The 27,374-nt window shown below is 42.0% G+C and overlaps 1 protein-coding gene across 1 annotated transcript; it reads right to left on the bottom strand.

The window, feature by feature from the left end:
• LOC132895254 (uncharacterized) lies at positions 1-23,084 on the bottom strand. The gene is made up of 3 exons (XM_060935633.1): positions 22,987-23,084; positions 17,187-17,336; positions 1-1,009 (listed from the first exon to the last, which is right to left on the bottom strand). The coding sequence occupies exons 2-3, from the start codon at positions 17,317-17,319 to the stop codon at positions 297-299; spliced, it is 846 nt and encodes a 281-aa protein (XP_060791616.1). The 5' UTR covers positions 17,320-17,336; positions 22,987-23,084; the 3' UTR covers positions 1-296.
• Between the last annotated feature and the right edge of the window lie 4,290 nt (positions 23,085-27,374).

The following is a 27,374-nucleotide window of genomic DNA, read 5'->3' as shown; positions in this document are numbered from 1 at the left end:
TTTTACAAACATTAACATTTTTACTTCTCGATTTCAGAATGGGGTCAAGAATTTAACCCGACCATAGAACTGGTTACAGTGATAAAAACAAACCTGATTTGTACAGCCTTTTGGTAAGATTGGATTTTTTTTTATATGAAATAAGCATAAAAATATTAAACATAACTCATTTTGTAATGTGTGCACATCAATAGTCATACATTGTTTTACAGCTATGCTAGGACCAAAAAAAAAAAAGTTAGTCTAGCACATGAGGGGTATATTACCAGACTTGGTACGTGTGCACACAGAGGTGGTCACATTTTCTCCAAGAATTTGCACATTAGCTCCTCAAACCCCTTCTGGGCAGATTTCATCTGGGCCAGGATTTCCTCATGGCGCCGCTGACTAGCTGCCTCAGATTCCCTTAAAAAGTCCAGAAGAGTGGAATAATCCTCTTCTGTCCTCCGCCGCTTGCGCAGAGGTTGTGTTGGTGAAGGTGGTCTTGTAGATGTTTGCCTTGCTGCAGGGGAGTCTCTTTGACAGTCAATACTCCATGTCTTTCGTCTGCGACCCACTATTCCTTGCACTGTGCCAACAGCAGGGATGTCCAGGTCATGATGGCCATCCAGCAGCTCTTCCATCTCATTGAAAAACTGGAACCGTGTTTTTATTTGACTACTTGTACTATTATGTTCTAGGACTTTCTTGTATCCATCCTCAAGAGTATACCATTTCCTAGCCACCTTATTTGGGTCAAAGGCCTCCATAAAGTGTTTGGAGAGTGTATTAGCCATATCCAGCCACAAGTTTTTCTTTTGGCCTTTGGCAGCCTTCAGTCGGTAATTCAGCTCCTTAAAAGTTCTCGGGAGACCCCTGCCATCTGCCTGCAACTGGCTGCGGATCAAATCAATCAGAAAGCGCGTTTGCTCTTTATTAAAAGACTCATTTGGTGGCAAAGGTTCAGCTGACGGAAGTGTTTCTGCCTCCAGACTGTTTTCTAGAAGAGCAGAACAATCACCTAAACAACCTTTTTTTTTTTGAAGAAAAGCACAATGTTTAAATAATGTTGGCTGGCATGGAGTGGTACATCAGATCTGTTCCATTCAGCTAGCATGATACTAAGCAAGAAGAGTTCAGGATCATGTTAGCTGAATGGAACAGATCTGATACCATGAAAAAAAGCCAGCTAATATTATACATACAGTACACATTCGATGGAACAATTATAGATTTGTTTACAAATTGTAAGTCGCTCGCTAGCGCGGAAGTCTTACGTGTAATACGCATCTTACGGCACTTTAAAATTCACTGCAGGTGCTACCGGCGAACAAACAGCGCTTGTGCACATGTGCAGCAGAAAAAAAAACTCATTGAATATTCGTATCAGCACCAACGCATCATGTCGTCTTGACGACCATACAATATCGTAAACCAGTCAACGCTCATTCTCCACTGGTTAGAGCGACCTACACATAGGATAAGCGATATGCTAACAATATTATTCGTTTGCACCTGATGTCAGCCAATTTTGCATGAGGCTTTGAACCAGAAGTGGGCCATGTTGGAGGATGAACACAAACTCACATGGCGCATTTAGTATAAAAGGATATATTCTCAAGAGGTTGTTACACTCAAGAATTCCTTGTTTCTTCGCTATGCCGACTCTGGGCTGTAATGGGATGCGGGCACAACTCTATTTGAGATGAGGGGACTTAGGTTCTTTAGAATTCCAGCAATTGTAAATAATCAAGGGGGGAGTTGTCCACAGAGCGTAGAAGTCAATGGCTGTCTAACCTGGCTGATCTAAGCAATGAGAAAGCAAAAACCACACAAGTGTGCAGTGAACATCAATGGTAAGTGCTATGAGCTAGTTATTAATGAAAGGTCGCAATAAGAAATACTGGATCATCTAATAGTCTGGTCGTGCAGAAACTCGCCGCTGTCAAACATGACAAAGCCATGATCATAGTGTGTGAGCGCCGACAATCAAAGGCTTCTACGATTATTTCATTTTTTTTTTTTAAATGAAAAAGCGCACTGCATATGATTTTTCTTTCCAGTAGGGAAACCAGCTGATCTCTAGTTTTACAGATCCAGACTAGGCTCAAACACAAAATATGGGCCACAACAAAATTAAAGATGGTACTAAAGTGGTAGCTCGAAATGCTAGGCTTAAAGAGAGCAGAAAAATGCAAAATTATCGAAGAATCTTCCCAAGCAGTCAGTCAATCCCCTACCTCAAATACTGCAGCCTCCTCGCCCACTGAGTGCTCTTTTATAACTAAATACGTTAGTGTGTTAGATGCCCATCTTTTGAAGCAGTCAAAATTATTATTTTTTTAAACCAATCTGAGAAGTGACAAGCTTCTAAACGCAACTCCTTACTACCCAGTGTATATTTTAAAGGGGAACTGAAGGCAAATTTATCAAAATTCTGTTTCATTTTATAAAATGTAGGAATGCATTTTTTTTTTTTAAGATTTTTTTTGGGCTTTTTTCACCTTTATTGGATAGGACAGTGTAGAGACAGGAAATGAGCAGGAGAGAGAGACAGGGAGGGATCGAGCCCAGGTCCCCAGATTTATGGCATGACTCCTTATCCAACTGAGCCACGACGCCCCCAGGAATGCATTTCTGACAGCTATTTTGTCACTGCTATAGCAAGTTATGGGTGTTTGAAATATGCTATGCAACGGCCATAAACGAGATTCGCTGAGACCTGTGCGAGACTTCATAGGACGGAAGTAAAACGTACAGCAGAAATCAAAGTGAACATCTGCCAACGTTGTCAAAAGACGTGCGCGCCCTCCTTCGAATGCTGATGTAATCAAGCCAGAAGTTTTCCCCGTGTCCGAAATCGCTCCCTACTCACTATATAGTGCGGACGCCATTTTGTAGTGCTGTCCGAAACCTTAGTGAGGATTCTGTGGGAAATACGCTCAGTATAATATGCATCACAAAAACACATGCATGTATTTATTTTGAAAACCCACCAGCCAACTGATCTTGCACATTTTAATTGTGACAGTAATGACATGCATACCAGCCCGATGGACTCGTCCTTATCCTGTCGTCTTTCCAACTCTTCTCTACTCCACGTTGGTTCGAAGTCGTATGGAATAATCTCCATCACTGATGAAGCTGGCAAATCTCAAAATTAATCTAACTGGAATGATATGGCGATCTGGCCGCTGTGTAAACAGCTTTCAAAATGGTGGCGCTGACACTTCACGTTTGAAGTCTCGCACAAGTCTCGTGAAGATCACACGGATAAGCGACGCCTGCCGTGAACCATACGAACTAAACTGAAAAGGCCAATAAGTATAATATATGCCAATATGAGTCACAATACAAGGTTAATAAAACTGAAAACGTAGTTGAACATGTTAAGAAATAAAGCAAGTTTAAAAATGACTTCAGTTCCCCTTTAATGTGTGTGATATACATCAACATGGCAGCGGTCAATGACGAGCAGTTTTGGTCATGTGGTTGCAAACAAAGAATTGCATGCCATCAAACCAAATGAACGAAACCCCGCTAGAAGGGAACAGAAAAAATATATATATATATATATATATATATATATATATGTGTGTTATTTACCAGCTGGGAGGTCCATATCATGAAATACCGTGACCTCGGTCACGGTATTTCACCATACAGACCGACCTTAAGCTGGTAAATTATTTTTTTTCTTTACCAAATTCTAACAGAAAACGAGGGCGCCCAAAAGGGAAAACCGAGCCGAGCCGCCATTTTGAATCCTCGTTCACGGCTGTAATGCAAATGGCTTCCTCCTCGGTATACAAGTGCACTTCCATGGGGGGAGGTTGCCGCCTATGTAGTCCCTATTTATACAAAATTGAGTCATTCAGGATTCAGCCATGTTTTTGCTCGACGTTAGCAAGTTAGAGGTTTTTTTTTTTTCCTTCCTACCCTGAAATGTTTTCTTCTTCCTCAGGGTAGTAAAACTTGCTTTCGCTGTGAACACTGTCGTTATCGCTATCCATGATGTAAAATTAATGCTATTCTCCTGAGAAATGCTGGCAAAAATTTCAGATTTTTGATAAATCTTATTTAAAAAAAAAAAAAAAAAAAAAAAGGTTGACAAAAAAATGCTACCATGTTTGTTGTGAACGAGTGAGTCGCCAGAGGTCCGTAACATAGGATGCGGACTCGCCAGCCAATCAGAGCGCAGGATTTGATGGAAACCAGACCACCAAAAAAAAATTACCAGCTGGGAGGTTCGACTTGTGAAATACCGTGGCCAAGGTCAGTATTTTCAAGGCCGAGATCACGGCATCATGATATGTACCGACCTTAAGCTAGTAAATATAATATTTATTTTTTTCCTTTACCAAATTCTAACAGAAAATGAGAGCGCCCGAAAGGGAAACCATATTTAGAACAAACCTGCTACAAGCTCGTTTTCGGCATTCTCCTGAAATGTTTTTTTATTTCGTCCTCATCAGGGTAGTAAAACTCGCCTTCACTGTGAACACTGTTATCGCTATTATACTGAGAAATGCAAAAATAAAAGGTTGACAAAAAATTGCTACTACATTTGTTGTGAACGAACGAGTCGCCAAAGGGCCGTAAACAGGGTCCGGATCATAGGATTCCAGACCGCTCGCGAGCCAATCAATCAGAGCGCACGATTTGATGGAAACCAGACTGCAAAAAAAATAAAATGTTTCTATTCCATTGAAAAAGTGTCCTGTATGTATAATACTTAAAAGCACCTTTCATCCACAGAAATATTGATCAACTCAAACTCACTTCACTTACACAGTCCAACTGGCAAATAAATGCTTACACTTTTTAAACAAGACAAGTTCAGAGCCTTTAAAGTGCATATTCTGGACCAATTTCATGTTTTTTTTAATATATATGAAAAAGTATGTCCCTTTACACACCCATCCAGAAGGGTAATTTTGCACAAGGCCATCTGTCTACAGCAGAAAAAAAAAAGTCTAGAAAAATCCCAAGGGAGTCTGGAGCCAGATTCGTGATGTCACCTGCGGAAGCGCCAGCAGGCTGCGCGAGCTTTGCACGGTTTCAGTGCACAGCCTGTGTAGACCAAGCGCTCCCATTTCTCTCTCATTGTTCGGTCTTTTGGGAAACGATGAGTACTAATCCCATCAAGATTGGTGTTGCTACACCCTCCTACGATACATCTGTTAACCATTTTAATAATTACATAACGTTGAACAAATTTGCAGAAAACCACCAGGTCGTTTTCTCAAACAAACCAGCACTGCCAAGGAAGAGCACATTGGATACAATTTTTGCTTTAAGAACATTAAAAATGGAGAAGTACAGGGAAGGCCAGAGAAAGCTACATTGTGTGTTTGTAGACCTGGAGAAGGCATACGATAGAGTGCCGAGAGAGGAGTTATGGTATTGTATGAGAGAGTGGAGTGAATGAGAAGTATATTCGAGCGGTGCAAGACATGTACCATATGAGAACAGTGAAACAGCAGTGAGGTGTGCAGTTGGAACGACTGAATGGTTCAAGGTGAAGGTGGGACTCCATCAAGGATCTGCTTTGAGTCCTTTCTTGTCTGCCATAGTGATGGATAGCTTGATGGACGAAGTGAGGCAAGAGTCACCATGGAACATGATGTTTGCGGATGATATTGTGATATGTGGTGAAAGTAGAAAGGAGGTTGAGTTGGGTTTGGAGAGATGGAGGTATGCATTGGAATGAAAAGGAATGAAGGTGAGCAGTAGCAAAACAGAATACATGTGCATCAACGAGAATGAGAGTTTAGTGAAGATGCAAGGAGTAGACGTAAAGAAAGTTGGTGAATTCAAGTACCTGGGGTCAACTGTGCAGGAAAATGGGGGCTGCGATAGTGAGGTGAGAAAGAGAGTGCAGGCAGGGTGGAGCAGTTGGAGAAGGATTTCGGGAGTCATTTGTGATAGGAAAGTCCCAGCAAAAGTGAAAGGTAAGATGTATAAGACAGTAGTGAGACCAGCTGTGATGTATGGATTGGAGACCGTACCCTTAACGAAGAGACAGGAGGCAAAGTTGGAGGTGGCAGAGTTGAGGATGTTAAGGTTTGCGATGGGAGGTTGGACAGGATAAGGAACGAGCTCATCAGAGGGGCAGCACATGTGGAGAGCTTGGGAATTAAGCTAAGAGAGATGAGACTGAGATGGTACGGGCACATCCTGAGAAGAGATGCAGAGCATGTTGGAAGGAGAATGTTGAGGATGGAGCTGCCAGGCACACGAAAACGAGGAAGGCCAAAGAGGAGATACATGGATGTGGTGAGAGAGGACATGAAAGTGGCAGGTGTGGTAGAGAAGGATGCTGAAGACAGGGAGCAATGGAGACGAAAGATCCGCTGTAGCGACCCCTAATCGGGAGCAGCCAGAAGAAGAAACCAGCGCTCATGTAGGATTCAGAAGGAGGCGTCCCGCAGAGGTCACGAAAATCAAATGTTTGCCGGGAAATCTAAACGCCAATTTTTTTTCCAGAGGCGGACCAATTTGCCTCAGATGGCTTGATTTCAACTGAAATTTTCCTGGTATAGTGCAAGGTTTAAAAATAAATAAATAAATAAATAAATAATATTTTAATTTTGCAGAGAATGCAGAATGTGGCAGATATTTGACCAAAGTTTAATACAACCCTAATTCCAAAAAAGTTGGGACAAAGTACAAATTGTAAATAAAAACGGAATGCAATGATGTGGAAGTTTCAAAATTCCATATTTTATTCAGAATAGAACATAGATGACATATCAAATGTTTAAGCTGAGAAAATGTATCATTTAAAGAGAAAAATTAGGTGATTTTAAATTTCATGAGAACAACACATCTCAAAAAAGTTGGGACAAGGCCATGTTTCCCACTGTGAGACATCCCCTTTTCTCTTTACAACAGTCTGTAAACGTCTGGGGACTGAGGAGACAAGTTGCTCAAGTTTAGGGATAGGAATGTTAACCCATTCTTGTCTAATGTAGGATTCTAGCTGCTCAACTGTCTTAGGTCTTTTTTGTCGTATCTTCCGTTTTATGATGCGCCAAATGTTTTCTATGGGTGAAAGATCTGGACTGCAGGCTGGCCAGTTCAGTACCCGGACCCTTCTTCTACACAGCCATGATGCTGTAATTGATGCAGTATGTGGTTTGGCATTGTCATGTTGGAAAATGCAAGGTCTTCCCTGAAGGAGACGTCGTCTGGATGGGAGCATATGTTGCTCTAGAACCTGGATATACCTTTCAGCATTGATGGTGTCTTTCCAGATGTGTAAGCTGCCCATGCCACACGTACTAATGCAACCCCATACCATCAGAGATGCAGGCTTCTGAACTGAGCGCTGATAACAACTTGGGTCGTCCTTCTCCTCTTTAGTCCGAATGACACGGCGTCCCTGATTTCCATAAAGAACTTCAAATTTTGATTTGTCTGACCACAGAACAGTTTTCCACTTTGCCACAGTCCATTTTAAATGAGCCTTGGCCCAGAGAAGACGTCTGCGCTTCTGGATCATGTTTAGATACGGCTTCTTCTTTGAACTATAGAGTTTTAGCTGGCAACGGCGGATGGCACGGTGAATTGTGTTCACAGATAATGTTCTCTGGAAATATTCCTGAGCCCATTTTGTGATTTCCAATACAGAAGCATGCCTGTATGTGATGCAGTGCCGTCTAAGGGCCCGAAGATCACGGGCACCCAGTATGGTTTTCCGGCCTTGACCCTTATTCAGAGAATCTGGAAGAATCTCTGTGTGTCTTTTGATATTATGCACTGTAGGTGATATGTTCAAACTCTTTGCAATTTTACACTGTCGAACTCCTTTCTGATATTGCTCCACTATTTGTCGGCGCAGAATTAGGGGGATTGGTGATCCTCTTCCCATCTTTACTTCTGAAGGCCAATTTATGCTGACAATGCAGTCCTCGCAGACGGCGCAGATGGCGTCTGCGTAGCCCCCCCACCTTCGCAGATGCTCTGCGCGCACCTCCCAAAAATTGTGACCACCGCAGAAGCCTCGCAGATAAGAGGGCTTTGATTGGTCCACTCCAGGTCCACTCTACATCCGCTGTACACGCACTTCCGCTTCCCTACTTTCCCGGTTTGGTTTGTTTTCACTATCGCCATTTTTAAAAACACAAGTGAAGATGGAGCAGCACGAAGAGCGGTTGATCGAGGAAGTGAGGAAGTATGTGCATCTATACAACTCCAGTTCTAGTCATTATAAGTAACTGGAGGATAAACACTCCACTAACCACACCCACCAACTACTCCTAACGATTTTGCGACTTCGTGCCCCCTTGCGTTGTGGCGGTGAATAACATCGCGCACGCCTATTACTCCCCGCTCAACGATAAATTACAACTGTCTGCAAAAGCCTTGTCGCAAGAGCATGCAGAGGCCGAGAGCCGCTGCCACTCCAAGATGCTCTTTTTATACCCAGTCATGTTAATGGCCTATTGCCAATTGACCTAATGAGTTGCAATTTGGTCCTCCAGCTGTTCCTTTTTTGTACCTTTAACTTTTCCAGCCTCTTATTGCCCCTGTCCCAACTTTTTTGAGATGTGTTGCTGTCATGAAATTTCAAATGAGCCAATATTTGGCATGAAATTTCAAAATGTCTCACTTTCGACATTTGATATGTTGTCCATGTTCTATTGTGAATACAATATCAGTTTTTGAGATTTGTAAATTATTGCATTCCGTTTTTATTTACAATTTGTACTTTGTCCCAACTTTTTTGGAATCAGGGTTGTAGAAAAAAAAAAAAAAAATAGGAGAATTACATTGACCTTGCTCCTGAATTTACCCGTGATATGCACTTTAAAGTCAATTTTTTTTTTATTGTCCTCTTCTGTATGCAGGATAACTTGTGTACACAATACAGTTTGCGCCATAAAACTAGTTTCTATATCTAACAGCAATTTGTGAAAGTACATCAAACTACTAATTACAATAATAAGAAAGCAAAGAATACTGTAGTGACAGACTAGTCGTGCTCTTATTAGAACACCACTAACATTAGTGCAGTGATTCCCAACCACTGTGCCGCGGCACATTAGTGTGCCGTGAGAGATCATCAGGTGTACCGTGGGACATTATCCAATTTCACTTAATTGTTCCGAAAATTATTTATTTACTGCAAATAATTTGTCTTCGTTCGTCTATGCCAGCAACGTATAGTGACCGGCAGAACAATTAAATACTCTTCCAATAGATGGCAGCAGGTAGCTAATTAACCTGTGTATCTACCTGTTGCCATTCAAACAATAGAATTAGTAATGCTTCAGGTATGACAGCGGTGATAGTGATAGCAGGGGTGAGAGTTTTCCGCTTTTCGGCGGATTTCCGCTTTGAGTTAAAAAAAAAAACAAAAAACGACCTTATATTATGCCAAATCTGTTGAGATTTTTTTTTTCATTTTTTGAGGGGGGTTGGGGTATGTTCCTTCGTGATACTCAAGCGTAATTCATTCCTACGACGATTTTACATGTTTACATTTTCGCCATCTTTAGTCTCGCCAAGTCTCGTGGTAGAATACGCGTTATCCACAATGTAATTGGCCAAAACATCGATGGCGAGAGCATGATAGCCAATCATAACAGTTCTTACAAAAGAGAGGACCGACAAGCTTTTGTCTTTGGCCAAAAAGCTGAAGAAGTCATCAAAATGATTAAATGAGAAGTGACTGAACTATAAATAATTGTATAAAGTGTACATAGACATTATCCCATAAACTTAGCATTCGTATGATTTAATACATTGAACGTGTATATGATAGTCAGTAAGTCTGAATTAATGCTGACAGTTTTGAAAACTTAAATATTTCAAAAGACTTTCTGAAGAAATCATATGCAACTAATGAGGACATAGGGAGAAAAGGTCACCCTGAATTATAACCATACCCTTGAATGTAGAATGTGATTTTATTTTGAATTAAACAATACTCCTATTGATTTGAAACATTTTCATGTAAATATACAAAAAAAGACAGATTTTTTATCTACTACAGCTCAGATTGCAGGAAAAGTGGTTTGTAAGGCCTTATTCATTTATATACACTACCGTTCAAAAGTTTGGGGTCACCCAGACAATTTTGTGTTTTCCATGAAAAGTCACACTTTTATTTACCACCATAAGTTGTAAAACGAATAGAAAATATAGTCAAGACATTTTTCTGGCCATTTAGCTGTGCTAACATGATTGTACAAGGGTTTTCTAATCATCCATTAGCCTTCTGAGGCAATGAGCAAACACATTGTACCATTAGAACACTGGAGTGAGAGTTGCTGGAAATGGGCCTCTATACACCTATGGAGATATTGCACCAAAAACCACACATTTGCAGCTAGAATAGTCATTTACCACATTAGCAATGTATAGAGTGGATTTCTGATTAGTTTAAAGTGAAAAGAACAGTGCTTTTCTTTCAAAAATAAGGACATTTCAAAGTGACCCCAAACTTTTGAACGGTAGTGTATATGAACATATCGAAGTCAATTACAGATCTAACTTTCAAGAAATACACCAAGTTCATTCGTCTAAGGTTTCGGAGTCCTGGTTTGTTTAGGGTTGTTTTACAATCAGGGTACAAAGTTTGTGTCACAGGGGTCCAAAATTCAAATTGATTCAAACTGGTTCTTGTAGCAGTTTTTAAGTGAAGGACGAGTTAAAGAACAGATTTCAGGTAATTTTTTGACGTGTGTGTATGGTAGTTTTGTGTAATCTGCTATAAGATGGGAGAAACAAATGAAGTGATTCTCGGAGAGGACTTTTTTTTTGACAATTCAGAATCCACTACTTCCATAGTGCTTTTAAATATAAGGCTGTAAGCTTTGTGTTAGTTGTCTCTAATATTTATGTCCCAATATCTTGACCACATTTTAGAATGAAAATAATCATTTTAGATATGTTATTTTATACTGAAAAATTAGCTGTCTCGGAGAGGACTTTTTTTTTTTGGACACAATTACATACTAATTTGATCAAAATAGTCTGAAAACTTACTGGCATTCAACATTAAAAACTTAACTAATGTTTCCAATGATATGGAACCAAATATTTGTTTTATGGTATAAAGAATGATTTAAAGGTGGGGTATGAGATTTTGGAATAACGGTTCCCACAAGCCATATTTTGAAAAGAAACACGCCCGCCCTCGCCATGCTCCCCCCCGTGTCTCCACCCCTCCTCCCCCTTATAAAGCCTGAGAAAATCAGCCTTTATAATGGGTGTCTATTGCGTTACACACCAGTGGAGCAGAGTGTAGAGAGCTTGGAAAAATAGCTCAAACTTTCTCATTTAAACTGTGTTTTCAGCCCCAATTTTCACTCCACACACAATTTTCTCAAAAGTAGTAGCCACACTTGTCCTGATTCACACAATGCGTCTACCTACACGATAGGACTTGCAGTTTTTGAATGAGAAGCCTGAAAGTGAGGACAGGACAGGCGCGCTGCCACAGACTGCCATTATAAACCTGGCAGAAAAGTCACTTGTTTTTAACTCGCTCTAGTGACCATTTTTTTACACTACAGACAAAAAAATTACATCAGTGTGTTCAGGAGATCCTTGTGGCACTCACTGTGAAAGAGTTTTGTGAATATCTCCTTCCGTTTTCGTGTAAACCCCCATTGTTTGGAGGGAGCGCACTGAGAAAATCCTGCGCTCTGTTGCCCCTTTTCCACCAAAGCAGTTCCAGGGCTGGTTCGGGGCCAGTGCTTAGTTTGGAACCGGGTTTTCTGTTTCCACCGACAAAGAACTGGCTCTGGGGCCAGAAAAACCGGTTCCAGGCTAGCACCAACTCTCTGCTGGGCCAGAGGAAAGAACCGCTTACGTCAGCGGGGGGGCGGAGTTGTTAAGACCAACAACAATAACAAGACCGCGAAAGATCGCCAATTTTAAGCGACGAGAAGCCGCAGCTGTACAAACGCGAAGTCATCCATTATTATTGTTGCTGCTTCTTCCGTGTTGTTTTTGCTTCGATATTCGCGCCAAGGTTTATGTAAACGTAGCGACGTAACTGACGTGGCTCCGCTTAGCACCGTGAGCGATGGAAAAGCAAACTGGTTCTCAGCTGGCTCGCAAGTTGAACGAGTTGTGAACCAGCACCAGCCCCGAACCAGCCCTGGAACTGATTTGGTGGAAAAGGGGTACCTGTGACACTCTGCGCTCTCTCTCTCTCTCTCTCACACACACACACACACACACACACACACACGAGAGGCCGGGCTGCTCGCAGGCTTCAGTCTGATTGACGTGTCAGTATCCCATCATTTTGAGGTGGTACCTCGATATGATTGGATGGCGTTTTTCCTTTATTTTACACTGTAGATTGGATAAATTTCATTTTTGGGTCAAACCTTCTATTGTACTGCTTGCAACATGGGTGTGAGGAGCTTTTCAAGCAATATGGTAAAAAATACTCCTGAAAAAAAAAATCTCATACCCCACCTTTAAAGGGCTGATGACACGAACATGACTGTATGCAATTTCTTAAACTATACAACATGGCAAACATGTTAGATTTCTGTTATAATTACGTGAAAAGAAGCTGTTACGCGAATATCCAACTTTTAATTGCACAGCGCAAGAAAACTGGGTCCGTGGCTCGCGGCCATGTTGTGACGTCAGCGGAAGAACACGCTGCGGTTCACTGGCAGTTCTACTCTGGTTCTACTCAATGGAAATGGCGCATGAAAACGCCAGTGAACTCTGTAGTGCTAGCTCTTCCTCTTCTGGGAGTCTAGAATTGTGTTGATCTCTTCCGAATAGAATCTATGATAGCCTACCCTCTTCACCCTTTGCCTCTCGTTGCTAGGCGGCAGTTACATGAAAGCCGCAAGCCTTCACAAGCAAATACATGACTGATATCACGCCGACTTTGATTACATTTATGATTATCATGTAGAATCTATAGCTCTACGTACCTTTATCTTATGTCATTTCACAACACATGTTCTGACAGGAGGACTGTCTTTGGATCCGGCATAGCTACTAGCAGACCCCCTCCGGAATACTGGCAGTGTTGCCAGATTGGGAGGTTTCCCGCCCAGTTGGGCGGTTTCAAGTGCATTTTGGTGGGTTTTGAACATATTTTGGGCTGGAAAACTTCAGCAGTATCTGGCAACAGCCCAACTGGGCGGGAAACCTCCCAATCTGGCAACACTGTGTAGGCACTGCTGATGGTAGTAACACACGTTTGTGCTGAACTGAACACCCAAGAGATTCTTTTAAGCTGGGAAGGGTGTCAAAACAATCCAAATCGAAGTGTTCAGAGCACAGGACGGATGTTGGTGAGGGCTCCCACTTGTCACGAGTGCGCCTGACTTGCTTCACCCACTTCGCATGCAGCTCGGGATCTCTGGGAAACTTGAATAAACTTACCCCATCCTTGTGGGTTTTGGAGCAAAAGCCGGCAACACAACGCGAAGGCATAATAACTATTTTATATATGAGTGATTCCACGCTTATGGGTACTGAAATGGGGACATGAACTTATTCACCTAAAACCATTTCTTTTTTTACCATCAGGTCACAAAACATGTAATCTTTAATGAATGATATGTTAAAAGATAACTTTAATTTTCTGAGATGTAATAAAAACATTTATATGCCAAAGTCAAGCCTATGAGTTCCAAAATGATGTCTGTTACATTACTTCTGTTACGATTGTCCATCTCGCGTCTGTTACAAATTAATTACAATCTAGCTATATACCATGTTAATCTTATTGAAAGAATGTGTATGTTTATTCTACTACACATGTTTATTAATTATATTTGCTAAAACATCACCTTCCTATGTTTCAAAAAGTAATTCTACATTGTTAAAATTGAGAATCTATATGTCCACAACACTTCTGTTACGTTCTGACTTTGGCATATAAATGTTTTTATTACATCTCAGAAAATTAAAGTTATCTTTTAACATATTCATTAAAGATTACATGTTTTGTGACCTGATGGTAAAAAAAAAAAAAAAAGGTTTTAGGTGAATTTTTAAAAATAAGTTCATGTCCCCATTTCAGTACCCATAAGCGTGGAATCACTCATATGTCTAATAAAAATACTAATAATGAAACTGAACACCTGCCGCATCAACAACAAACTGGGAAGTTAGGAGGAAGGTTCTTTCGCTGACGTCATATAGCCCCTCCTCCTTCATCTCCTGGGTGCTGCAGCCCCGTCAAATTTGCCCAAATAGCCGCGTTTATCATCATAACTTGTAAAATAGGCGCCTTCGTGAATTAATATATGGATCATCGGGAATTACTTTTATGTTATAAAACATCGCCAAAGATGTCAAAAACGTGTCATCAGCACTTTAAGTGCATCCCTTTTGGAGCTACCTGTGGTTTAAAAAAAAAAAAAAAAAAAAAAAAAAAAGCACTTTTTAAATGACGAGAGTAATTTTGCTAAATGACAGGGGTGTCACGATTCGGTTCATCGAAAATCGAATCGGTAGCAGTACGATTCGATTTGTCATACTTCAATTTCGATTCGATTCATGAATTACTTACTTCACAGCTTTTCTAATTTATTTCATTTAAATTACAAGACAAGACATCGTTCTAATAAGCATCGGCCGCGAAAGTAAACAAGCAGCATTATTTCCTTCAACGTACTGTTACATACAAGCTGATTGGATTGCTCGTTCCCCTATTGACCAATCACTGTTGATCTTACTTTGCCGACAACAAAATGGCGGACGAAGCTCCGCTTCGAAATGCCCCGGCTAATTTAAAATCTAAAGTTTGGGAATACTTTGGATTCAGGGGTGAGTCAAAGGAAACTGCTACTTGCAAATCATGTTATACTGATATTACATGCAAATCCGGCTCCACCACGAACTTATTTAAACTTGTTTGTTTTAAGTTAATGTTGATTGTTAGTGTTTGACATTAGTAGCCACTAGCCAGGTAGGCTCATACTAGGCTGATAGCCAAAACCTTATGATGTTATCCTAAACAATGTGTATTTCACTATTTTGACTTTAAGGCTACATTCACACTGCAGGCTGAAGTGACTCAAATCCTATCTTTTCGCCCATATGTGACCTGTATCCGATCTTTTATTGACAATATGAACGACACAGATCCGATTTTTTCAAATCCGACACAGGCCGTTTGGATATGTGGTCCTAATTCCGATTCCTATCCGATCTTTTCATATGCGACTTCAGTCTGAACCGCCAGGTCGCATTCATCCGACTTACACGTCATCAACAAGCCACAAACGTCACTATTCTGCGCTGAAGTAGGCGGCGGGTCTCTCAAAAAAAGTTACAACAACACCCAGATTTAAATTCACTTCGTTCGGTCCCCCCCACTTATAGGAAGGAAAAAACGTCTATGATGTCTTTCTTTGCATAAGGCAAACCTCACGGAAAAATCAAAAGACTAATTACCATTCGGTTTATTGAGGTGCACAGCAGTGTATACATAGTTGCAACAACTCACATAAAACAAAACAAAGACTGATATTCGGTTGGTTGAGCTGTGCAGACTGCACAGGTTGCGAGCTTGAGCTTGGTTGCTATGGTTACTAACAAGTTTGACAGGGATATCGGGGTTGGGGTTGGTTTGCTGGCAGCTTTGTCCCCCCCAGTTTTTTGTCCCCCCCAGTTCAAAAAACGTATCTGCGCCCCTGCGCATGACATCAATGCGAGGGACGCTTCGGGCTGTGAAGGTTCTGAATCTTCTCAATGGAAGGACGCAGAGGTTAGGGAGCTGATTTCCATTTGGGGGGATGCAGCTATTCAAGCTAGATTGGATGGGTCATACCGCAACCGGGCGGTTTTACTTCCGTAAACACTGGCCATGCTCACTGCGTGTGACGTCGTCGTATCCTGCAATGCGCATGCGGAACACTTTTAGGTCGCTTTTTGTTCATACTGAGGATCACATACAAGCCGCATATATTTGTTAATGTGAACGACCTCACAAAAAAATCGGAATTGAGCATTAAGCCTTGCAGTGTGAACGTAGCGCAAGTCTTCCTTGTAAGTGGCTAGGAACATGATCCTTCTAGATGGTTTGTACTTTTGCAGTGAATCTGTGACAGTGAATATCTGGTTTACAAAGTGTAAACTTATTTGTTTATTTTGAGTTAATGTTGACTGAAAATTTTACCTTTGTGTAACAGTTTTCAAATTAAAGTGAAACTAGTCAAAGTACATCATTTCTTACTTGTTTATCAACTTAAAGTGAATCGAAAAGAATCGAATACTAATAATCGATAATCGTATCGAAGAGTGAGTGAATCGTGACACCCCTACTAATGCCGCTTTTCCACTACAAACGCGGCTGAGTTGGGCTGAGCCGTGCCGTGCTGAGTCGAGCTGAGTGGGGCTGTTGGAGTTGCATTTCGACTACAACCGCGCTGAACCGTGCTGGCTGGAAGTGGGTGGACACATTGGGTGGAGTTAGCGAAAGTGGGTGGACGTCACGTGATGTCGTTAAGCGGCGCAAACAGTGACATCAGTGATCTTTTAAGCGGTAGTCTCACGACCCGGATAGTAAACAATAAACATGGAGGACATGGAGTCGTTAGTGTTGCTGGTCTTGGTGCTGTGGCTTGTTGTCACCGACAACGCCAACAGATACTGGCAAGAGCGTATAGATGAGGCGAGGCGCATAAGGCTTCAGAAATTCTCGTAATTCGTAATTCTTCTCCTTCCGGGTTTGCGGTGTTTACAGATCCCAGCGTGCTCGCGGGGCGTGTGTGGGCATGTGAGGACACGCCTCCTCACTAATCAGTGCACAGGGGAGTGTCTGCTCACGCCCCCAACCTCAGTCAGCACGGTTTGGCTCGCTTCAGCCCTACTCCAAAACGGTGCGAGTTTTAGGGGCTAAGCAGGGCTGAAACGAGCTGAGTCGTGCCGGTTTTTGGTAGTCGAAACGCGAGCCGTGTCGGGCTGAAGTGAGCTGAAAAAGGGTAGTGGAAAAGGGCCAATACATTCACCAAAAATAACGTCACCAAATTTCTTTTTGCATGATTTTATATATATATATATATATATATATATATATATATATATATATATATATATATACACACGTGATATTGTTTGGTGGTGTGCCGTGGGATTTTTCACATGTAAAATATGTGCCGTGGCTTAAGAAAGGTTGGGAAACACTGCATTAGTGTACTGAACGATGAGAGAGTGATTTCACATGGGGGAGGGGGATGACGTCTTCTATAATAAAACCTCACCAGCAACAAACACGGTCACGCGCTCGGTCATGTTGTTGCCGTCGTCGATGTAGTAGGCGGTGGCTTCTCGCGCTGCCTGGTACAGCTGCTCGGTGAGCGGTATGGTCCTCTGCGGCTCCACGAACAGACTCATCCCACTGTCGGACAACACTGCAGGGCATTTAAACACACACACACACACACACACAACGTTAGTCACAGTCTGGAGTCAGCTACAGCATTTCAGAATTGCAGTACACCAACAATGGAAGCGAACAGTGTTAGCAACGAGCTAGCCAGCTAATATTAGCAACGAGCTAGCCAGCTAATATTAGCGACACGAGTGATTAGAGAAACGCCGATGTTTGTCCCGATGTTAGCCGCGCTTGGCATGGTCAGTGTTAGAGATTTAACCGAGTACTGTGTGGGAGTTCACTAGTCCAAACCAAATACTACTATAATTTCGTTTAAAAGTAGACAAGGACTACTTAACCGCGTTCGACTTACCTCGGAAGTAGGAGTTCGGAAATACGTCATTTTCAACCTTCGGGTTGTTCCCAGATCCGCTCCCTCTGCCCAATTTGTACCACGCATGCGCAGATCTTTTAAAAGCAGTTCATCTCTACCCGATTTATACCGCGCGTGTTATTTCCTAACATTACACCACGTTTTGTTATATTTCAAAATAACTCGTACTAAAATATTTCAAACTCCGACCAAGATAAAAACCAAACCTCCTCTTCAGCTCGCGAGGAAGTGATTGGTTGTAGGACGTATACCTTTACCTTCCTCTTTGGAAACGTATCTGTATTTATGAAATTTGATAGAATACAAACCATCATTTGTGAATCTCATTCATCTCATTATCTCTAGCCGCTTTATCCTTCTACAGGGTCGCAGGCAAGCTGGAGCCTATCCCAGCTGACTACGGGCGAAAGGCGGGGTACACCCTGGACAAGTCGCCAGGTCATCACAGGGCTGACACATAGACACAGACAACCATTCACACTCACATTCACACCTACGGTCAATTTAGAGTCACCAGTTAACCTAACCTGCATGTCTTTGGACTGTGGGGGAAACCGGAGCACCCGGAGGAAACCCACGCGGACACGGGGAGAACATGCAAACTCCACACAGAAAGGCCCTCGCCGGCCCCGGGGCTCAAACCCAGGACCTTCTTGCTGTGAGGCGACAGCGCTAACCACTACACCACCGTGCCGCCATCATTTGTGAATTATGAAACAAAATCCACCCAATACATTTCAGCCTTCAAGATCAAGGCTTTTATTAGTCATTTCAACCAAGGACAGTTCAAAGGAGACAAGGACCATACCATGGCGTTCCATTAAATCACAAGACTACAAGTGCCAAGAGTGCAGCAAGTGCAAACATTAGACACTAAACTACACACACAGCATAAAGTGCAGACAACAAGGACCGTCCGAAAACAACTAGCACAGACAGTACATAGTTAAGCAGTACCGGTTACTGTTCATGTGCAGAAAGTTGAGTTAATCCCAAGTCTCTGATGATAGGATTTTATTATCATTAAGCCAATTTGTGCAATACTTACACATGCAATTCCACCTTTGTAATACACTTATGTTAACTGTATATCTGCAAACTGGTTCATTTTTCTCTAAATTTGTAGTTTATTCTCTCCAATTTATTTATTTAGCTGTAACGATGTAAATTTCCCCTTGTGGGATAATAAAAGGCTCTCTTATCTTAATTTACAGTGAACTGATTAGGCGGTTATACAGCCCTTACACATTGGCTAAATTTTTAGCAACTGTAGCTCCTACTTTAAACAATTTTGATCTAATTTAGCTTCATGTTGACCATCTCGACAGTGCCCACATGACTAGTTAGCTCAAGACTCCAATTATTTTATAGTAATATACTGACTATATAGTAAGCTTAAAATCTAGATTTGAGTCATCTGAAGTTATAATCCACTTTAAAACTTTCATGAACAAAATCATTTTAAAACATTAAATTAATTTCCAATATGGCAAGCGATCAAAAAGTACAAGATAGTAAGTGAAGTAATGTTCTATATTGATCTTTCAGTGAACCAAGCACTCCCCATCACCTTCAGAGCAAGTGTTAAAAAGTAGGAACAGTTCTTTCCCAAAAGGATCTTTGAGTCAGCAGCATGAAAGCTCCATACACCAAGCTACAGTTTCACAACCCTGCTCCATTAGGAGGCCCTGTCTGTCCTGAACACATTAGTGCTTTCACGGCTCCCAAACACCTGATTCAACTCATCAGCTGATTAACAGCCCTTCCGGAGACGAACTGGGTGTAACTGCTGCATTCTGGTCAGTAGCCACCTACTCTGCCATCCATTCAAAAAAAAAATCCAGTAAAGCTTGTCTGGCTACACAATGCATAATATAACTATATATATAGATGTTCTTGGGTGACACCAAAGTCTTGGATTGACAGAACAATGATGCCACGTGGCGAGTCTTAATTGACCTAATCAAGCTAAACTAAACATCATTAGCTGACTACAGAGCAAGTTTGTCCAAAAGAATATGTCGTAAGTCATACAACAGCACCAGGGCGGCACGGTGGTGTAAGGCAAGGCAAGTTTATTTATATAGCACATTTCATACACAGTGGCAGGTCAATGTGCTTTACAGAAGTAAAAGCAGAACAGTAAACAATAGAAAATAAAATTACATAAAATAATTGGGGAAGAAAAATAATAAGAATTAAACAATAGTAGAAATAAAATAATAAAATGAAATAAAAGTTCAAAAAAGGAATCAGCCTCGAGATTAATTATTATTATGGGTTTAACTCATAAAGCGCGCTCTTCCCGTGGCTCTTCCACGAGGATCACCAAAAATCGTCCCGCAGACAAAATCTACGAGGATCCAAATAAAATTGTCCCACAGACAAAATCTACGAGGATCACCAAAAATCGTCCCACAGACAAAATCTACGAGGATCACCAAAAATCGTCCCGCAGACAAAATCTACGAGGATCACCAAAAATCGTCCCGCTGACAAAATCTACGAGGATCACCAAAAATCGTCCCGCTGACAAAATCTACGAGGATCACCAAAAATCGTCCCGCAGACAAAATCTACAAGGATCACATAAAGCGCGCTCTTCCCATGGCTCTTCCATGAGGATCACCAAAAATTGTCCCCCAGACACAATCTACGAGGATCACCAAATAAAATCGTCCCGCAGACAAAATCTACAAGGATCACCAAATAAAATCGTCCCGCAGACAAAATCTACGAGGATCACAGTAACAAAGAATTAAAGTAAAAGTAAAATCATTAAAATCCAAGATTAAAAAGAAATTAAAATAAAGAAAGTAAAATCATTAAAATCAAAATTAAAAGAAATTATGTGAAAGGAAATTAATTACTTAGGTAAAAATTAATCAAGTGAAAGCATCTGAAAACAGCTTTGTCTTGAGCCTGGATTTAAAACTAACAACAGTAGGAGCATTTTTGATATCATCTGGAAGTTGGTTCCAAAGCTTAGCAGCATAGCAACTAAAGGCTGCTTCACCACACTTCGTTTTGACAGCTGGTATTACTAGCAAGTTTTTCTCTTGTGATCTTAGAGACCTAGTTGGTGCATATCATTGAAACATATCCAATAGGTAGCTGGGTCCCATCCCATTTAATGTTTTAAGTAGAAGAAGTAGTGTAGTGGTTAGCACGGTCGCCTCAGGGCAAGAAGGTTCCGGGTTCGAACCCAGTGGCCGGCGGGGGGCTTTCTGCGTGGAGTTTGCATGTTCTCTCCGTGGGTTTCCTCCGGGTGCTCCGGTTTCCCCCACAATCCAAAGACATGTAGTTAGGTTGACGTGGGGCGGCCTTGGGCTGAGGTGCCCTTGAGCAAGGTACCTAACGCCTGACTGATCCCTGGGCGCTCTAGTGTGGCTGCCCACTGCTCTGGGTGTGTGTGTGTGCGTTCGCTGCTTCAGATGGGTTAAATGCAGAGGATGAATTTCACTGTGCTTGAAGTGTGCATGTGACAAATAAAGGTTTCTTCTTAATATTGGTAGGTAGGAAGACTCTTGACAGACCCTGATTTATCTTTTCCACTCGATGTTTTTGACTTTTATTGATGCCCAGTTGCAGTAACTAATTTATCCACTGAAGGTCCTGGAATTTCCCAGCCTCACTTGCGCATACAGGTTAAAGTACAGTCACCGGCCACTTTATTAGGAACACCCATACACCCGCTGTTTTATGCAGTTATAAAATCAACCGATCCCTCGACAGCAGCACAATGCATAAAATCATGCAGATACAAATCAAGAGCTTTCGTTAATATTCACTTCAAACATAAGAATGGGAAAAATTGTGATCTCTGTGACAGATGGACTGGTTTGAGTATTTCAGAAACTGCTGATCTCCTGGGGTTTTCACACACACAACAGTCTCTACAGTTTACACAGAATGGTGCGGAAAACAAAAAACATCCTGTGAGTGACAGTTCTGTGGGTGGAAACCCTTTGTTGATTAGAGAGGTCAGAGGAAAATGGTCAGGGATGGGTTTCCCAAAAACCTCTTAACGCTAAGAGCATCTTAACTAGGAGAGAGTGTGTTCATTGTGATGCTCGCTCTACCATTTAACGATGATCTATGTGCTACGATGCTTTTGGGAAACCCACCCCCAGAATGGTTTGAACTGCCAGGAAGGATATGGCAACTCTTTACAACCATGGTGAGCAGAAAAGTATCTCAGCATGCAACAGCAGAAGACCACATTGGGTTCCACTCCTGCCAGCCAAGAACAGGAATCTTAAGGTGATGATACACGGGGCAACTTTTTGAACAATGTTGCCAGGCAATGTTGCTGAGCAATTGTGCTTTGACACTTTCCCTTTGAAATTGGGTAACATAATTTCTATCTGAATGATTTTGATCGTTTTGGGCAACTTTTTAAGATCATCCAATCAGAGTGCTAGCAGCAAATCACATGACCACCTGAGAGCTTCTGAAATTTTTAATAAGGATGGCAGCGTCTCGACGGCAGTGGACTGAAGAAAAAGAGAAGACAATTTATATCTTTTTATGCTGGTAAATTATGTGTAAACCCAAAGTGGTGAATTTACCTCATCAAATGCTTAGAAAACCAACAGACATCTATTTTTATGCACTCAGGTTGTAATTAAGATGTTAATTTTTTTTTCAGTGAAGTGTAAACTGCTGTTAGCTAACCATCACTCCAGAGAGACTGAATGGGTTTTAGCTAACATAGTTAGCTGAAAGTTATTGCTAGCTATGTAGGGATAATGTTAGCTCTCTTGTGTCAAGTTAAAAGTAATGGGTAGCTCATGATTCTTTTTTTGGTGAGTTGTAATTGAGGGCGGCACGGTGGTGTAGTGGTTAGCACTGTTGCCTCACAGCAAGAAGGTTCTGGGTTCGAGCCCAGCGCCCGGCGAGGGCCTTTCTGTGTGGAGTTTGCATGTTCTCCCTGTGTCCGCGTGGGTTTCCTCCGGGTGCTCCGGTTTCCCCCACAGTCCAAAGACATGCAGGTTAGGTTAACTGGTGACTCTAAAATTGACCGTAGGTGTGAATGTGAGTGTGAATGGTTGTCTGTGTCTATGTGTCAGCCCTGTGATGACCTGGCGACTTGTCCAGGGTGTACCCCGCCTTTCGCCCGTAGTCAGCTGGGATAGGCTCTAGCTTGTCTGTGACCCTGTAGAACAGGATAAGTGGCTACAGATAATGGATGGATGGAGTTGTAATTGAAATTGTCTAACTTATCGTCTAATCTAAAAGTGACAGCTACAAATGTTTGTGTCCGTCTCCATGGCAATAGATTTGCTCTTACCTGATTGGTTGTTGCCCTGTGTCTCATCTGGTTGCTTGTTGCCGGGAACATTGTCCAGAAAGTTGCTCAGTGTATCATCACCTTTCGAATCAAGAACAAGTTCCTATTAAAGTGGCCGGTGACTGAGCTAACATCGCACAACCCACAAAAAAGTCTGTCACCAAAATTTGGGGTGGGTTTTGAATTCAGAGTGTAGAAAAAGAAAATGGACAAAGACATGTTTGTTCTGGGAAATAAACCAGAGAACCATTTGTTTAATTTGCTGTGGCTGTGCCTGAAAAATGTAATGTGTGAAGACACTATGAAAGCATTCATTTGTTTAAAAAAAAAAAGTACAGCAAATATCATGAGGAGTTACAGACAGACCAGATAAACAAGGGAATTACAGCTCTCAAACAACAGTCTGGTTTCAGTTCTGGATATCATTCAATATTTGCGTTTTATCGTAAAGTCGTTTTCCCAGAGCTCTGATCTCAAAGTTGTAGTGCACCGGTTCTGAAAGATACGGATTCCCAGAACAAGGTTTTATTTTTATGCATTAATCGGAACAGAAATGATGGTCAACCAGAGCATTTTTTAAGGATTTTCCACTAGGAGACCAACTGGTCTGGGCAATACAATCACAGGCCCCAGAGTCCATGCGGCTGCACCGCTGCGGCATATTCTGTGATGCAAAATGGTTCACCATACAGACAAACACACTACAGTTACTACACAGCTATCAAGAGCACAAATGTTATGTCAAAGACACTACACAGTAATGACATCGGATTCTGACATCAGCCATCTCAGTAACCAAATTTTAGTCTTGTTTTTCTTAACCAACATGATCTTGTGTGTATATCTTATAACATAGATCTTCGTTTTCCTTGTTAAATGTATACTTACACGGTACTTGGTTAATTAATTGCAACTGATTGAACCAAATGATAAGACATAACTTGGTTTAAAATTGGGTCTCCCAGTGAAGCTGGTTTGGCATTGACTAGGAGACCAAATCTGGCCACTCCCAGCAACTATGTTAAAAAATGCTCTGTGATCAACTGTCATATATAAGCTGACAAAACAGTTAAAGTATTTTCATAATTAAAAAAGCTACATATCACGTAAAAAAACGAGTTTTTTCAAGTAGAAAATAATGCAAAGGGAAATCTGTTTACTGTTGGCCGTGCGCCGCCATATTGTCGTGACGTCAGGTTTGTTTATATCAGAGAATTCGGGCAAGGTGGCTGTTGGCCGAATTTCCGACTTGGAATTCCCAGTGGAAGGACCGTTCCATTCCCCTTTTCCGTGTCGAAGGTCGGGTTTTTCCGAGTATCGAGCACAAACCCGAATCCTGTCAAACTGAAATCATGTTGGTACTGCAACAGTATGGACAGCAGAGGTCACTATGGGCTACTGTACACTAATTCACTCACACGATCCCGACCCACAGCCATCTATACCAGTGTTTCTCAAACTTTTTCAGACCAAGGACCACTTTGTCCCAAAAAAAAATTTCAGGGACCACCTGTCAACACCCCCCCCCCCCCCACACACACACACACACACACACACAGACCATACAGAGATGTGTACTATTAGGTGTTTTTAATTGAAAAAATTATGGTTAACTAAATACATTAAAGGCCTATCCATTCCATATCCTCCGTGGTTTTTAAAGGCAAACGTATGGAGGTTTAAAATTCAGCAAACAGTTAATCAGAACAGGCGGCACGGTGGTGTAGTGGTTAGCGCTGTCGCCTCACAGCAAGAAGGTCCTGGGTTCGAGCCCCGGGGCCGGCGAGGGCCTTTCTGTGTGGAGTTTGCATGTTCTCCCCGTGTCCGCGTGGGTTTCCTCCGGGTGCTCCGGTTTCCCCCACAGTCCAAAGACATGCAGGTTAGGTTAACTGGTGACTCTAAATTGAGCGTAGGTGTGAATGTGAGTGTGAATGGTTGTCTGTGTCTATGTGTCAGCCCTGTGATGACCTGGCGACTTGTCCAGGGTGTACCCCGCCTTTCGCCTGTAGTCAGCTGGGATAGGCTCCAGCTTGCCTGCGACCCTGTAGAACAGGATAAAGCGGCTACAGATAATGAGATGAGATAAATGAACAAAACAAATTTTAGCACCCACGTGCAATGAACCGGTGCTACAGGTGCTCTAGCCCCTGCCCCTTTTCTGTTTGCTGTCCAAAGTCCCCTTTTCATATAGGGACTGTTTTGTTTTTTAATATTTGTAAAAGATAAGTTAGCTCCAACATCAATATTCTCTACAATTTGACAATAATATATAAAATTATAGATTTATAAAATAACGTTTTTCTATGTAAATGCGGGCATCAATCCGTGACGTCATGCATTCAGTGAACCTCCGTGCAGAAAGCGCATGCAGGCGGTTGACAGTGGGAGACAGTGCGAGGAACGGCATGGTAAGGTCACACTGAAAGTCTCCTTTCATTTCTTATCTGAACATGCAATATTGTGCAGCTTAGAACACAACAGTAAATGCGTAGGGTTGTTTATCATTTAATGAAACCGCCTAGGCTATATTTAAACCGTTTGCTCCATCTCATCTCATTATCTCTAGCCGCTTTATCCTGTTCTACAGGGTCGCAGGCAAGCTGGAGCCTATCCCAGCTGACTACGGGTGAAAGGCGGGGTACACCCTGGACAAGTCGCCAGGTCATCACAGGGCTGACACATAGACACAGACAACCATTCACACTCACACCTACGGTCAATTTAGAGTCACCAGTTAACCTAACCTGCATGTCTTTGGACTGTGGGGGAAACCGGAGCATCCGGAGGAAACCCACGCGGACAACATGCAAACTCCACACAGAAAGGCCCTCGCCGGCCACGGGGCTCGAACCCGGACCTTCTTGCTGTGAGGCGACAGCGCTAACCATTACACCACCGTGCCGCCCCACCGTTTGCTCCATCCATTTCATTAATGTGGCAGATTCAGAAACTTTAGTTTGAACGACGGCGTTAATAACATATTCTAGCAGCTTCGAAAACTTAAGGCTGAATGACGACGTCCACAACATATTCTAGGCTGTCAGACCTTCTTCTGCTGGCAATTGAGAAAGATATCCATATTGAATACAGTGTTGTCATAGACATTTTCAAGAACATGGCAAACCGAAGACTGCTGCTTTGAAGAATACTGCAGCATTTAGATAGATCTCACTCACACACACACACACAGAATGTTCAGTTGCAATTGAAATTTAGTTTTGAATAAAGTTAACTTATGTGAAAAAGTTGTTCCAAGTGCCCTTTTTTGAATGTTGAGCCCCTGCCCCTCCAAAGGTCTTTGCACGGCCCTGAATTTTAGATTTAACAGATTACACTTACTTGCCTTCTGCTCAAAACTGACTCTTTTTTCGTAATGGGAGGAGTGGTGCTGATGCATACTAAGCATCAATGATTTAATATCTGGTTCCAAGCTGGACAGCTTTAATCTGAGATTGGCATTCTTTGTGTTTCGTCTCAATGTGGCGCTTGAGTTTTGCTGGCTTCATTGCCTCGTTGGCTAAAATCTCATAGCACAGGACACAGTGGGGATTGGGATCTTCAGAATCCCCAGTCCAGAAAAATCCCAACTTTAGATATTCATTGTGGTATTTTCTTTTCACCTTTGCCATTGGTTTAGTCTACCGAGCTTGTTTTTCTTTTCTTCCTGTGTTGGGGACTCAGTGCTAACTGAATCTTCTTTTCTTTGCATTTTCTCCTTATTGATGCTTGTGTCGGTAGTGTCAGGTTTTTTCTTCTTAACTGAACCTGTCAGCTAGCCTAGTAAACTAGACCCACCCGCCTAGCAGCCAAAAATATTTTTTGCCTGCGAGTGGGTCTAGCCTCGCACCATATCAACAAAACACCCCGGGCATCAAATCGTGCCCGCCAATCACAACGCAAGGTTTTTGTTTGGATTCTTTGGGCGGGCTTTTGCAGGAGTGACGACAAAGCTGCGCGACGCTGGAGAAAGCACAACAGGAAAGATGGCTACGGCTAGTGAACAGCGCGCGTTTGACTCCGCTTTGGAATCAGTTTTAGAAGAATTAGACTTGGAGTTTTCGTTGAAACATGAGCAGGAAGAGACTCTCCGCTCATTCCTTTTCAAGAAGGACGTTTTCGCTGTTTTGCCGACCGGCTATGGCAAAAGTCTGATCTACCAGCTGGCTCCGCTCGTAGCCAAAAGGATGGGGCTAGTTTGTGCAGTACGAAGAATTAATAAACAGCTTTGAAACATTACTTTTTGATTGTTTCTTATTTTCCCGTTATTTTAAATTTAAGGGAAATTATTTCACCAAACACCACTAAATAAAAACTCTCAAAAACAGTTTAAGCAAACCCTTGAAAAACACTTGAAAAAAATAAGAGTGTATGTTAAGTATGTGGTACAG

Source organism: Neoarius graeffei, chromosome 1 (genome assembly GCF_027579695.1).
Source record: "Neoarius graeffei isolate fNeoGra1 chromosome 1, fNeoGra1.pri, whole genome shotgun sequence".
Classification (NCBI taxonomy): domain Eukaryota; kingdom Metazoa; phylum Chordata; class Actinopteri; order Siluriformes; family Ariidae; genus Neoarius; species Neoarius graeffei.
This window is presented reverse-complemented; position numbering and strand designations above follow the sequence as displayed.

Excerpts from the sequence above, each read along its gene's own strand:
- LOC132895254 (XM_060935633.1), bottom strand. The coding sequence starts at position 17,319 with ATGAGTCTGTTCGTGGAGCCGCAGAGGACCATACCGCTCACCGAGCAG. Across the intron at positions 1,010-17,186 it reads CGTGACCGTGTTTGTTGCTG|GTTGTTTAGGTGATTGTTCT; the intron begins GTGAGGTTTTAT and ends AAAAAAAAAAAG.